At 43.9% G+C, this 14,964-nt stretch overlaps 1 protein-coding gene across 1 annotated transcript; it reads right to left on the bottom strand.

The window, feature by feature from the left end:
- Nucleotides 1-1,622: 1,622 nt before the first annotated feature.
- thoc3 (THO complex 3) lies at nucleotides 1,623-14,316 on the bottom strand. The gene is made up of 6 exons (XM_083651984.1): nucleotides 14,133-14,316; nucleotides 7,961-8,117; nucleotides 6,479-6,683; nucleotides 3,864-4,025; nucleotides 2,978-3,078; nucleotides 1,623-1,891 (listed from the first exon to the last, which is right to left on the bottom strand). The coding sequence occupies exons 1-6, from the start codon at nucleotides 14,310-14,312 to the stop codon at nucleotides 1,728-1,730; spliced, it is 969 nt and encodes a 322-aa protein (XP_083508110.1). The 5' UTR covers nucleotides 14,313-14,316; the 3' UTR covers nucleotides 1,623-1,727.
- Nucleotides 14,317-14,964: the final 648 nt, after the last annotated feature.

Genomic DNA, 14,964 nt, shown 5'->3' with positions numbered 1-14,964 from the left:
CAAGATGTCAAATATGTTCCGACAGAGAAGTCTGTAAATCTGATTCTGGAAGAGTATGTATACTCACACCATCAGGTGAGGTGTCCACCATTAGCAGTTTCAGTCCAAAATACCACTCAGAAGGTCCGTACCTTAAATGTGAAAACATCTTCGGATTTCAGATTACATCCATGACACATGGGCACATTTTAATATCAAAACAACATATTTTACAAAACATTATATTACAGCACTGAGTAAAAAAAAAAACAGGGTATGCGTTGAACAGGAGGAGAATGTAGTTAACCTGGCTTTTGGTTGGAAAGCATCACCCTCTGGTGGTGGGAAACGGTCACGGCTGATGTGTTTTTCTTGTTTTTCTGCATAGCAGGGCCAAATCCAGAAGTAATCTGTTATTCTATAGAGTAATTACACTGAGATCTGCCATGAAAGTTGCATGTGTCACTTTCTGGAATCAGTGTCTACATTTGCAAACTCCGGTAGGGCTGAGCAACATAACGATATATTGATATTGTGACATGAGACTAGACATCGTCATAGATTTTGGATATCGTGATATGGCATAAGTGTTGTTTCCTGGTTTTAGTAATAATAATTGATTGGGTTTATAGCACCTTTCCAGATACTCGAAGCGCTTCACATATCGAGGGGGGCGTACTCAACTCATCCACCACCGATGTGTAGCACCCACAGGCTGCATTACATTAAAGCAACTACGAGCAACATTTTCGATTGTTATTAAACAGTCTAAATTGAATATTGATGCCTCACATCTTACCTATAATAGTAGATGAGATCAAAGCCGAGTGAATCGGCGAGTGCGGTCTTGATGATTATAGTCTGTGTGCGGGCGGGGGCAGATCAGGAAGCGAAACGAAATGGTTTACGGCAGCCACTTCGGCCATAACCACAAATTTACGAAATAACTTCCAAACAAACTGTTAGAATATAACGAGAGATGTTCGCGAGAGTAGAAAGCCCCTTGCAGTAGCGAGGAAAGCTGTTTTGGGTCTGTTGCTACGGCCGTAAACTTTTTCGCTCTGCATAGCAACGGTTTACAGCTGCCGTAAACCGTTTCGCTCTGCCTAGCAACGGTTTACAGCTGCCGTAAACCGTTTCGCTTTGCCTAGCAACAGACCCAAAAGAAGGACGGCTTTACTCGCTACTTCAAGGGGCTTTCTACTCTGGCGAAGATCTCTCGTTATACAGTTTGTAATTTTGTGGTTATGGCCAAATTGGCTGCCGTAAACCATTTAGTTTCACTTCTGCATCTATCCGTGATGGAGAGAGACCATGAGAGACTCAAATCAACAAGATAGCACTCACTGATTCACTCTGCTTTGGTCTCATCTGCTATTACAGGTAAGATGTGAGGCATCACTATTACATTTAGACAGTTTCACAACAAGCACAAATCTTGCTTGTAGTTGCTTTAAAATCCCTTCACTTATCACCGTTCTAGCTGTTCTATGATTTGCCTTTACCCACGAGTCATTATATCCCATTACTGATGATTATTTATCACAAATTACATTGTGTCAATATTTTGTGTAATCACCAATTGTCATCCCTACAATGTTTTTATTTTGCAATATCGATATCAACTGTGTTTGCTTAAAATATTTTGATATTTGATTTTGTCCATATCGCCCAGCCCTACTGTCCCGCATCTTTGTTTTTTTTTTGTAGCAGCAGCAGAGCGCCCCCTGCAGGCAGCTCAGCTCAGCTCAGGAGTCGTTGGGCAGGCCGAACAGCTTGACGGTGCCTGCCTCTCGGTTGTTGTCGTATTTGCCCTCCTTGTCGTCGCAGGCGTACGCCAGCAGTGGCCTCTTGGGGTGCCAGGCCACCGTGAAGGTGGGCGAGTCGCACTGCACCTCCCACAGCTTCTCTCCTACAAACGCACGGACCAGAGGAGGAGGTGTTGTAAGACAAGGACCCGGGTTCAAACCCCACAAGCTGTTGGAAGTGTCCATGAGCAAGACACTGACTGCACCCAGGGCCCGAAATTAACTTTTTGACTCACAAACATTTACACACAGACTGGCAGTGAGTCTGTAGAAAGATCTCTTCAAACATTTACACACAGACTGGCAGTGAGTTTTCTAATCAAGTCGCTCATCTTGATGAAATCACTGAAACTGCTAAATCTTGGGCAGTTTGGCAGATGAGTTTTAAACTCAACATACAGAACTAGGGCTGCAACTAGTCTCGCTGGCCAGCCTCCCCTCCCTTCCGTGAGAGGAGTCTGGCGGCACGGAAACAGGCTGCTGGCATAAGCCCCTCCCCTGCTCTACAGCTGCTCTCCCATTGGAGGCGTCGATTTCAGACGCTGCCGGATTTCCGCTCCCCGCTTAAGAAGCTCTGTCATTGGCTCCGACCGCGTCAATCAGAGCGGCTTCCGCTCCCTCCTCCCTGTGTGTCGCTGTAAATAGTCCCTTGCCGCCACGGTGAAAACAACAATGCTAACTAGCTGGCAAGCTAACGGCAGAAACTTACACGCTAGCTCGTTGCTACATGCTGAAAATGGCAAGTTGCGATTGTTGGAAACTATTTTCCAAGGGCACTGCCGCTAAGCGCCGCCCATCGCAATTCCAGAATGGTGACCAGCGCCGCCAGACTCCTCTCACGGAAGGGAGGGGAGGCTGACCAGAGAGACTAGGCTGCAACTAACCATTATTTTCATTGTTGGTGAATATGCCCATTATTTTCTCCATTAATCAAGTATCAAAATAGTTGGCAATTAATTGAATAACTACAACTAATGGATTAATGCTCTACACAGAACACAGAGTGGGAAATTAACTTTTGGTAAATCTTAACAAAAAACGCTTTCACTTTTGCCAGTCAGCTTGATTTGAAGAATAGATAACCTCCACATGCTGGCTGCTTTACTAGCCGAGTGTGTGGTACAGCAAACAGACTCAGCAGCCTGTCTAACAGCCTGTCTGTCTGGAGGCTTGCAGGCTGCGTTACTCACCTGTCTCCACCTCTGCGATGTCTATGAAGTGATCCTCTGAGGCCGAGGCCAGCATCTTCCCATCGTGACTGAAGCTCAGCGTCCGCACTGGCCAGTCCAGCCTGGAGCACGCGCCGCGAACGGAAACAAAGATTTATTCAACAATAACAATAACAATAGTAACAATAGTAGAAAACAAGCAATCTCACAGCTGCTGTGCCTCGTGTTGTGACAACTGGGCAGCTTGTTAGTAATATTCCTATTTTCTCCAGTTTTATTCTTAAGAAAACTTCTCAGATAGAACACATGCCTCAGAAATGACTCCGTTTTAAAGTCACTATGAAATCAAAAACTTTTTCATAATAATATACCTATTCATGAAGAAATGCTAAACTTTGACATTTAAATCAAAATCCACTGCATAGAAAACTGTATTTTTAGTGGTTGCTTCATGCTTGCACCAGGAGGTGGCATCAAAATTCCAACTAATAAAACCATCACAGATTTCGGAATGATCGCGATCCCGACCCCTTCGACCGGGAAAATACACCAGAATAAGAAAGGAAGATATTCTCAAACCGCTGTTTCATTGTGACTTTATAGTGATAGAAAACACGGAAAATCTAACTAATCTAATCTCTCACAATATAGAAAGCATTACGTTTGATACTGAATGTCCACTGTCATTTACATTACAAAATACAATAAAATGTAGTTCCCAATGTCATCGAGACAGAATTTGGATTATCATTTGAAGCAGCTAGGAGAAGGTTTCATTTTTGTGTTGAGTTTAGCGCCCCCTGGGCCCTGTGTTTAAGTACGATAAAGACACATACAGACACATGCAGTGCAGACTGACCTGGAGAAGCTGCACACACACACACACACACACGTAGTGCAGACTGACCTGGAGAAGCAGCGCACACACACCAGCTCGTCGACGTTCCACAGGCTGACCAGCGCGTCGGCGCTCCCGGTGGCAAAGTATTTCCCCGTGGGGTCGAACTTGATGCAGATGCAGTTGGAGGGATGAGCGTTGATCGACTGGATGGGCTTGAGTTCGGGGTAACTGCAGGAGCAAAACCAAAGGCACCGTTGAGATCTCAGATCAGAGTCAGAACGCTGTTTTAGAATTTAGACTAGGGCTGCCCTCGACCAAAGATGATCCTGGTCGACCAGAAATCGACCACAGCTCCGACCAACCGATTGGTCGAAACGGGGTCTTACTCTTTTTTGCAGTGTACTTTTTTCTTATTTTGTGCATTGTACACTACTGAGTGCACTATACCCGATAGCTGATAAATAAGAAAAGCTATTTGCAGCACTGTAACGTTACCGGAATGGACAGACTGATCCGCGTGCTGTGCAACATATGGCCATATTCAGTTAATGGGAAACAGCTTTGAGTTGCGTGTGCGATGGTTATGGTTATGTAACTAGGGATGTAACGATAACTGGTTTTAATGATAACCGTGATAAAATTCCTTACGATAACCGTACCGTTTCAAATTTTCATTATCATTCAAACCGTGGTACCGTGATTACAGTCCATTGAAAAACATGGTAAATACTGTCTATCATCAACCAAAGTTGGCAACAGTCTCCCTGATGCAAACGTGCAGCCTTGGAGAAATGATTTCAGTGAGTGTATCAATCCTTTTTGGGTCTGAGTTTTCAATATAAAACATTGTAAAATGATTTCAGTGAGTCTCTCAGTACTTTTTGAACATTTTCAGCATTTTTTTAGGATAACCGTGATCATTTTGGTCACAGAAATCGTGATGTGAAATTGTCATACCGTTACATCTCTATATGTAACGTTAGCACACGTGGCATGGTTAATTAGTTGGCAGAAAGGACAGCTACGCAAGGCAGCACGCTGGCTGCGTGCTGAAACGTGTCCATCGTTTGCGCTGATAGCTGAGCCATTTAATTGTAAATTTCATCACTCTACTGGCTGCTATCATTTTGTCTAGATAGCCTGCTAACTATGGTTAGCCTGTCTCTCTCTAGATAGCCTGCTAACTATGGTTAGCCTGTCTCTCTCTAGATAGCCTGCTAACTATGGTTAGCCTGTCTCTCTCTAGATAGCCTGCTAACTATGGTTAGCCTGTCTCTCTCTAGATAGCCTGCTAACTATGGTTAGCCTGTCTCTCTCTAGCCTGGATCACTTCCTGTGTGCTTCTAGAAAATGTCCGTGTTGCAACTTGCTTCGGCGCCACGTTACTTCGTTCCGGATCGCTTTTCTTGTTATGAAATTGAATCTCTCCTATGAAATTATTAACACCAGCGATTGTTCGACCAACGTGAATCTCGTCGACCTAGAGCGCGTTGACTGACCAATCGATCAGGAGGGGGCAGCCCTAATTTAGACAGTCATGATACCAACATTTTGACCTCGGTCGTGATGCCAGGCAGGTACCACAGGTTGGATTCTTAAAATGATACGACGGGAATCTAAAGAGCGCATTCGGATTGGTTCATCTGAGCTCTGCAGGCTTTCCTCCTTCAGTTCAGTTGGTTTGTCCAGGTCAGAACAATGACGTTTGAACTCGACGTATTGGGCACCCCTGCTCTATGGTCTGATCCGTACCTCAGGATGTTGATGCCAGCCAGGCTAACGCCCCGGCCACACTGCAGCGATTTTTTTCACGCGTAGACGCCTGCTGTCGCTGCTGCCCATTCATTTTGCATTGGATACATCGCCAGGTATCCCAGCATGCTTTGCAAGGCGATGAGCGGCGGACGGCAGCAACGAGGGGAGGGGCCAATTTGAAATCGGACCAATTGAAGACGGAAAGACAGGAAGACAACAAATCAAGCTGCAGCACCAAGCGACTAGCAGGTGACAGCAGGCGTCTACACGTGAAAAAGGTTGATGCAGTGTGCACAAGGCGTAAGAGAAACAGACTTCCCCCCGTGTGGTGTCTCTACGGCACTCCCCACGCTCTGTGTGCCCCGCGATGGAATTGCAAGAATTTCTTTTTACAGTGCACCTGAACGCAACATGCAAGATACCCGCTGAATAAGTGTCCAAATGTTCATGTCATTCTGGCCAATACTCCAATTCTGTTATAACATCTCAGTTTGGTGGAATATGGAATATCTTGCAATAATCTTTATGACTAAAAGGCTAAAAGTAATCTTATGTGTAAGAAATGACTGTTCTACAGTCATTTCTTGTGGCCCTGGGGTCTGGGGCAAAATGCGGCCCCAGGGCCGGACTCAAAGACAAACAAAACGACCCCCAAAAACTCAATAAAAGGCAGAATTATGTTGATAAATCTCATCTGCTACAGCCATTGGATTTGTATCACTATTATATCAGGAGATTAACGAGAAATTACCAATCACAACAGGAGAGAGGGAGACTCCCACGAAGATCAGGAGTGTTGGCAGATATAATCTCCAATGCGTGGCCCTTCGCTTACTTGATGTAAGTCAGTATGGCCATAAGGAAAACAATGTGCCCATCCCTACTCTACGGTCTGGTCCATCCCTCCTCTACGGTCTGGTCCGTACCTCAGGATGTTGATGCAGCCGTTGCCGTTGGTGAGGAAGAACATGTCGTTGTCGTTGTTCCAGGAGATCTCGTTCACCTCGAACTTGAACTGCTCCTCGGCTTTGGAGCGGTTCGTCTTGACGTCGATGAACGTCACCACGTCGTCCTTGTTGCCCACGGCGATTGTCTGGCCATCCGGACTCCAGCAGATGTTGATGTTCTCACCTAAAAACAAACAAACAAACAAAACGCCGTTCATAGTATTTCTCCATTAATTTCAGCATCTGAGAAAATGTTAGGATTTGTTTCTAACAAAATGTTTTTTTTGTCTAAACAATTAAAGGATGGCTTTCCCGTGGGGAATATGAATATATATTAAATCTCACGCCCCTAAGGTTTTCGAATCCGTTGAAATTTTTGAAATTGGTTGTTTACAGCCAGAGATATCAACCATCTCTCACATTATTTCCATGACGCTCTGACGCAAAACACGTCGGGGCGACAAGTCCAGCCTTGCGGAAGTCGAGCACCTATGAACTACACTACTTGTGGGCCTGTGGGCCATGTGGGCCATGGTCCCGCCTCTAGAGGTCCTCCACGCCCCTTCAGAGGTCTTTTAGAAAAACAAAAGGCAGCCATCTTTTTCCACCACCTAGCCTACGGTAGCTAATGTTAGCTTTACATAGCTCCTTGCAAAGAGACCATATCTCGGGAACGGAAGCACGTCCAGACACGGGACTGGCGGCATTGGAAAGCTCGTCAAATTTTACATCTAGTAGTAGGTGCGTTGAAGTAACGAAATCAACGCTGAGCAATGTACCCGTTTTTACACATTTTTACATGAAATAGTTACAACATCAGATGCGCGTAACTCCTTGGAAAATGCCTTAAAATGCACGAATTTTTTTTTATGAAGACATCTCCCGACATATATACTTCGGTTTAAATTTGGTGCAATTTGGAGGCAATTTTATTTTTGATTTTTTCTTCTTCTCATAATGTTTTGTATGTCGAAGCCTTCTTCTTCTTCTTTGAGTTTTATGGCGGTTGGCAAACATATATGTGCATTACCGCCACCTACTGGAGTTTGATATCAGCCAAATGCCTGAGGGGTGGGCGTGGAATCTAAGGCCACGCGAGCCCAGTGCATTGTGGGAACTGTAGGATTTCGGCTCCCCGCACCCGCCCCTCCCCCCCACCAGCCCCCCCCCCCCCCCCCCCCCCCCCCCCAGCCCCCCCCCCCCCCCCCCCCACACAGAGTGGATTTTGGTTGATATCTCTGGCTGTAAACAACCAATTTCAAAAATTTCAACGGATTCGAAAACCTTAGGGCCGTGAGATTTAATATATATTCATATTCCCCACGGGAAAGCCATCCTTTAATCAATTATAAAAAATAGTTGCAGATTAAGTTTCTGTCGATGGACTAATCAATTAATCGACTAATCGTCGCAACTCTACTGCTAAATATAGTCGAACCCTAGTCAACACTCATTTCCCACCTTTTGTATTGACAGTTGCGATGCACTTGGTGGTCCGGACGTCCCATATCCGGATGGTCTTGTCTCCGGATGCCGTGACGAACAGGTCTGGGTTGGTTGGATGCCAACACAGCTGGTCCACGCTGTCACTGTGACCCCTGTAGTTGTTCTCCTTCACCTGGGGAGCGAGGAGGGGAAAAGGGGACACATCAGACATATGGGCGATAATTCAATACTTTCAGTGTGATCATATTGGGATGATAGCTTGCCCCGCTAGCCGGGCGCTTCTCGCTCATACTGAGCATTAGCGCCCGGCGGCCATCAACGCATTTCCAATCAAACAATCGTGCCGCTCTCACGTCTAGGTATAAAAACCAACCCTTACCTGAGCCAAAAACGTGAAGTGAAGACGCTATCCGATGGCCAACATCCTCTTCTTTTAAATACATATAGTTGCCGCTTCCAAATTGTTGCATAAAATCCACTTTTCTGTCTTTGAAAACCCGAAAATCATCATCTGGAGCACCCCGGAAATACGACTCACTGTTTACTCACTAATGCCCCCTACACTTCCGGTTGCTCCAGATGAATGATTTTTGGTTTTTCAAAGACATAAAAGTGGATTTTATGCAACAATTTTGGAAGCAGCAACTATATGTATTTAAAAGAAGAGGATGTTGGCCATCGGATAGCGTTTCACTTCAAGTTTTTGGCTCAGGTAAGGGTTTATTTTTATACCTAGACGTGAGAGCGGCGCGATTGTTTGATTGGAAATGGGTTGATGGTCGCCGGGCGCTAATGCTCAGTATGAGGGAGAAGCGCCCGGCTAGCGGGGTAAGATGATAGGGTGATTTTGGGATGTTGTGACACAATTCTGTAATGTAAACTGATGATAACAAGCACATTTTATTTTAAAACTCTGACAAAGTGAGCCATATCGTGATATATATTGATATTGGAAAAAATACTTAAAGTGTAACTTAGCCCCAAAACACTTTTTTTCAGCTTTTAACCAATATATATGGCTTTTGGTGTGGTATGTAGGCATGGGTCGATTTCCGGTTTTACCGGTTCGGTTCGGTATACGAGCCCAAACCGGTTTGATCACGTGCAAACCGAAAAAACCTAAAAAAAAAAAAAAAAAAAAAAAAAAAAAAATTTTTTTTTTTTTTTTTTTTGCCAGTTTATTCTGATTGCACTATTGTTCGTATTAGCCTCTTCTCAAGTTGCACTAGTAGGCAAAAGTCTTATTTTGTTTATTATGTTGATGTTTGAAGAAAAGTTAAGCTGAATAGTTATGAGAAATAAAAACAGTGTGTTGTTACAGTTAAAAGGTTCTGCTTATTTGTATTCAGTGTTCGTGCTGGTTGGCAGCATACCAGCTTAGAGGTGCATTATCGCCACCAACTGCAGCCGCTTTGATACGTTTTTTTGGGGAATATCGAACCGGTTTCAAAATGTTCAAACCGACCCATGCCTAGGCCCTATATTGTGTGAATTTGTGAGTTTTGAAGTTTAGAAGGCAGCTCAGCTGTAAGCCAATCCATTCTGATTGCACTGCTTGTGTTTTTATTAGCCTTTTTCTCAAGTTGCACTATAGGCAGAAGTCTTATTTAATTTATTATTTTGATGTTTAGAAGAAAAGTTGAGCTGAATAGTTATGAGAAATAAATACAGGGTGTGTTTGTTACACAGGTGTCCTGCTTCTTTTTATTCAGTATCATTGCTGGTTGACAATACCAGCTTAGAGGTGTATTATCGCTATCAGGTGGACTGAAGTTGCACTACAGACAGTTATGGGCCACACTCAGGAGCCCTGCTTGAAAAAAAAAAAAAAAAAAAAAAAAAAAATTTAATTACAAAAAAAAACGGTATACCGGTTCGATCCGGTTTAGACGGCAATATCGAACCGGTTTTAAAATTTTCAAACCGACCCAGCCCTAGTGGTATGTGAAGGATTCTGGTCAAAATCTCCACATTTGAGACCAATCTGTTACAATTTTACAAAACCCCTATCATTTCAGCAGCATAAGTGCCCTCTATGGGTTCAAACCTGCTTTTTTGTGTGCCCTCAAATGAATGGGAGATTTGGTACATTGTTACGCCACGGTGGTATTTGCGCGTGCCCCACTCATGTGAAAAATGTTTTTTCCCCCCCATGTGATTATTACTGTAGTTCACGCGGCGCGAGCCCTTTAAGAGCGCAATGCATCATGTGTAATCGCCTACTGTGGCTAATGTTAGCAGCTAGCTAGTTATGTTACATGGCAGTAAAACACCACTGAATGACCAAATTGATATAACTTTTAACCATTTTGAGTAACACTGTTTCCATACGGATCACCAGCATTAGTTTGTTGTTTAAAACGTGGCTATATTTATCACGTTCTCTATCTATCTATCTATCTCTGATACACTGAAAATACTGGGAGGTGGGTGTCGATGATTTGATTTGACAGTTCTGGGCACTGGCGTTGGCCAATCCTGGTGTGGTCCACCCCCAAATCGATTGTGTTCTGGCACAAAGCGAGTGGGTTCCAGGACGAAACAGGCTCAAGCCAACTACGTTATCTTTGGAGCAGCGCAGTAAAAACAATATTCCTGGAATGCGAGTTTAACTAAACGGTTACATGTCCTCTGCATTCTACAACAAATAAAGACATTACTATTTGTTTTATTTGGTATGTTACATACTTATTGGCCAAGTTATGTTAGTTTATTCTGCCAGGGTACAGAAGGGAGAATAGGCGGCCATCTTGCCTGCAGAATTTTCAAATCAAGTAGAATACCGATTTGCAAGAAATCTGGGGGGGGGGGTCAGTCCCCCTACAGGGATATTGATTTGAACTAGGGATGCACCGATCGATCGGCACGTGACCGGAAATGGCCGATTTTCACGTGATCGGCCTCAATCGGTGATCTGCGCCGGTCACTCTAAAATGCAGATTCTGTGAGCCGATTTTCAAGTGACGTGCGCGAACCCAAAAGCAGCGAGACAGAGTGGATGAGTTGCAGCCATTCCGTTGCAGCCAAAACAAAAGCTGCCACTACACAGTACACACATGCCACAGCATGTCTTCGTCGGTGTGGAGCCGCGGAGGGGCCGCCGGGTAGGTTGGAGTCCACAGTACACTCCAGTGTGTGCGGCTCGCTTCACCTCACCGTCCCCTCTTCCCCGACCAGCCTCCACATCACCGCTGCCTGCTGCTGCTGCTATCTGTCAGTCACGTTGTAACCCTTGGTTACACATCAAGAGCGATGCGAATATACGCACGAAATTGCAATGCGAGTTTTGACCCACCTGTCAATTACAGCAACGTTAACGTGTACAGCCAGGAGAGGACTTTTGTTTCGTATTGCGAATAGAACGACGAACATAATAATAAAACGCATCGGACCAGTGTGCAAAGTTTTCTGTGAGAGATGATTTTTTTTCGAATGGCGGATTAAAAAAAACGCGCTCTGTGTGTAAACTACGATATTCAAACTGAGTCAACTCAAACTCATTTCCTCATCTGGGCTACTCAATAACAGCCAAATCCACAACTGTAGAGTGGGCATGGCTTCGAAGGTCTCTGGGCTCCAGAGCTATAGGCTATAAACTCCTTGTGCATGGATAACATTTTGACGTTTATTTATTTTATTTTATTTGTTTATTTGGCAGGGACATAGGCCTATACAAAAAAGCATTAAACCCCATAGGGGAAGAGATGCTTTGTAACAGATTTAGCCATAGGCTACTTTCCATCTGAAGCCCCTGTTCTGTTGCACCTTTTTTCTTTTGGAAAAGTAAATGCATGATAGCTGTGGGATATACTGGAATTAATTGTTTTATATTCATTGTATTTACACAAAAAAGAAAAGCTCTGTCCAGTAACCTGGAACACTTTTATTTTGAGATGTTTTTGAGTGAGATCGTCCTACCTCATGCAAATTATAAGAAATGTGACATGAATGTTAATTTTCTATTAAAGCAAAGTTAAAAAGTTAAAAAATAACCTGCCATTTATTGTTCTTAGAAAAAAAATCAGAATCGGCAAAAATCGGTATCGGCAAGTCAGACTATTCAAAAATCGGAAATCGGAATCGGCCAACAAAATCGCAATCGGTGCATCCCTAATTTGAACTATAACAGCCAGCCCTATCTCACATTGAATGGCTCCTTAGCACATTACAAATAGGCTATACGTCACTGAAGTTAATTTTAGACATCTCTATAAAGAACTACTCTCGATACGATCAGTTCTCTCCTATGGACAGAATGTAACGGCAAATAAAATCTCTCAAATTTGATGTTTCTTTATCAGCAAACACACCTCATATAACATGGCTGCTTAAAGGGATAGTTCAGTTTGTTTGAAGTGGGGTCCTATGAGCTAGTTCCATACACTAACTGAAATAGGTACAGTGTTCTGGACGCTGAGCACACCGTGTATCGAGACCCGGCACTCTGAAGCAGCAGCCTCCACAGCTCCATCTCTCTAGTACACGGGGCCAGGAAGTAAAACGTAATTTAGCCACCTAAAACAACGCCCACCTAAACAAATCAATATCAGTGTACAATTTTCAGCGCTTTACCGTCAAATTCGGCACTACATTTCCTCCCAACCGTAGGACTACCGGATTCCTCCGCTAAATGCCTGCACAGAGCCGGCGCTGGATTACTCCACAGATCAACTGTTATTTTGGGTTATTTCTCCCGAAGACACAACAAATAGAATACACAAACGAAAATATGAGTGATTTTGATAGCTGAATTTACAGCAGGGTGTGTTTGATATGGAGACGGCGGCTCAGTCAGTGATCAATGCAAATCCAGCGCACCTGGGAAGCAAAACATGTCATGAAATACTCAAACTCCCAAGGTTCCTGTCGGCACTTCTCCTGTCCTCAATACGGCACAGGCTGTGCAAAGACTGCTTCTAAACGGTTGTTTCACGCAGCAGTATCATTTTAACAGCTCCGGTCAAATTACTGGCTTCAGGAGGAGGACTATCATATCTTCGGATCTGCAATCGGACATCGGATACGGGTAGGAGATCTTTTTGAACAGCCTTTCCCCCTCGCTGCCGATAAGAAGGCTGTGTGACCCTGACTGCTGTACGAGAATATCAGTACAGTAGTAGTACAGTAGCAGGGTACCGTTATGGGGCTAGGATTACTCATGTCTCTCAGTTGTTCTTATGGTGCGTTCCTTTATCGCAAAATAACTGGGATGTGGAGGCTAAATGACATCACATCCGTTTTGTTAGCGTTCCATTTGCAGAAAACTTGAGCTGGGAAGTTCACTGTTCATTGGTCAGATCCAGTCGCTAGCCAGGCTAGCCATTGTTAGCCATTGTTAGCAATAACAATTGACAACATGGCATTTTGCGGCATTTCGCGCATACAAACACTGCAGCCTCATGTCCACACAGATAGATGTTAGGCAGTGCTGTGTGTACAGCTGATTTAACGAGACACAAACAAAACAGAAGTGCTAAACAACATTACTACGATTACTACTACTGTTGTTGCGCGGCGCAGCCATCTTGGATTTTTGAGGTTGGGGCTGCTGAGACTCCTACGAGTTTGGAATGGGAAATACCAGCTCTGATGATGTCACCGCCCAACTCATGACCTTTGAAGTCGTAAGATTACCAGTCCCCAGTTATAAAGGAATGCACGACTAGTGTCTGCATATTGTCTGTAAATAACTTGTGAATTGTTTGGTCCGTTTTTTTTCATAAGTAAAGGGAAATGAATGAGAAATGAAAAATCACGCTATGCTTTGGTGGAAGAAAATTATGCGAAAGGGAGACGAACCAGTTCTTAAATGTGACATATTACTGAACACAGTGCTGCTTAATGGCGCATAATGTCGAAAGAGTGCATCCTAACAATTCAGAAAAGGTGTTGTTGGATCACACAGTATGTCGTATCAGTCATTATGTCTGGCCTGAGGTTCTCCTCATGCAAGAGATGACAGCACATGGGAGCTATAAGGCTAAGTTAGACGCAAGCATGTTGACGTGTGCTTAATTAGAAGAGACGTTCTGGACACTGGTTCATTTGAGCGCACAGAAAAGAGTCAAGAGCTTTTTTGCTTGGAGTTTTCAAAGCAGAGCCAAGAAAGCTGCACGGTCCATCTATCGGTTCATTGGAACTAGGCTCACGTTAGCATGCTAGCTGATATGTGTGGAGGGCAACTCACGAAACGGTCTTTTTCCAGGACGAACACGCTGGCTGTTTTGTCAAAAGAGCCCGAGGCGAGTCTCCTCCCGTCGCAGCTCCACGCCACCGAGTGGACTTTGGCTGTGTGCGCTGGGTATTCACGACTTTTGTTGTTATTTTTGAAGCTGTCTTGCATCTCTTGGTAGTACTGCGACGCCATCTTGAAAGCGGTGTTGCGGTTGTGTCTGCTGCTGCTGGGAAATGTAGTTTCAGACTCTCAGGAAATGTAGTTTCTATCTAACCTCGCTAGTCCATGGGCCAGACCAGATATCGGTACCATAGGGTGGGCAAAACTTTACCTATACTAAATTGTTTATAGGGTCAATATAAGTAAATTAATATATGATAGCCTTTCCACAGGAGTAGCTTTTCATATTTATTGGACATTTTCTTATTTTCCCCTATTTAGTCCATGGGCCAAACACAAAAATTGCACATATCGGTACCACTCAAGTGGACAAATTCATTCTAATCATGATTTTTGAACAGGTATACTATATCCATAGATGATATTTTAGTATGATAGCCTTTGCAGAATGGCAGCTTTGTCACAGTTATCAGCTCATGAAGTTAGCAAACCCCTACAATAAATTCGATTCTAGGTGCTGATCCATAACCTATTTTAGGCTCAGGACCTTTAACCATGTTCTATGAGAACATGTTTGACAACATTTGAAAGGGTAGCTTCTTAGCTTTCATTTGAGCTCAGTTGTGAGTCTGTCTGACAAATAAAGAGCTCACATGGGCTCTTCAAAGTGTCAGTGACATTCATTTTTCCACAGTTTTCGCCTAAATTATAGTCTTTATTTCAG

Source organism: Poromitra crassiceps, assembly GCF_964638095.1.
Source record: "Poromitra crassiceps genome assembly, chromosome: 15".
NCBI classification, from domain to species: domain Eukaryota; kingdom Metazoa; phylum Chordata; class Actinopteri; order Beryciformes; family Melamphaidae; genus Poromitra; species Poromitra crassiceps.
The sequence above is the reverse complement of the archived record's forward strand: the minus strand, read 5'-3'. Positions and strand labels throughout refer to the sequence as shown.

What these genes read in the sequence shown, in the direction of transcription:
- thoc3 (XM_083651984.1), bottom strand. Translation starts at nt 14,312, where the DNA reads ATGGCGTCGCAGTACTACCAAGAGATGCAAGACAGCTTCAAAAATAAC. An exon ending in TCCTGGAAAAAGACCGTTTC is followed by an intron (nt 8,118 to 14,132) that starts GTGAGTTGCCCT and finishes CTCGCTCCCCAG; the next exon opens with GTGAAGGAGAACAACTACAG. An exon ending in CATCGCAGAGGTGGAGACAG is followed by an intron (nt 1,892 to 2,977) that starts GTGAGTAACGCA and finishes GTGCGTTTGTAG; the next exon opens with GAGAGAAGCTGTGGGAGGTG.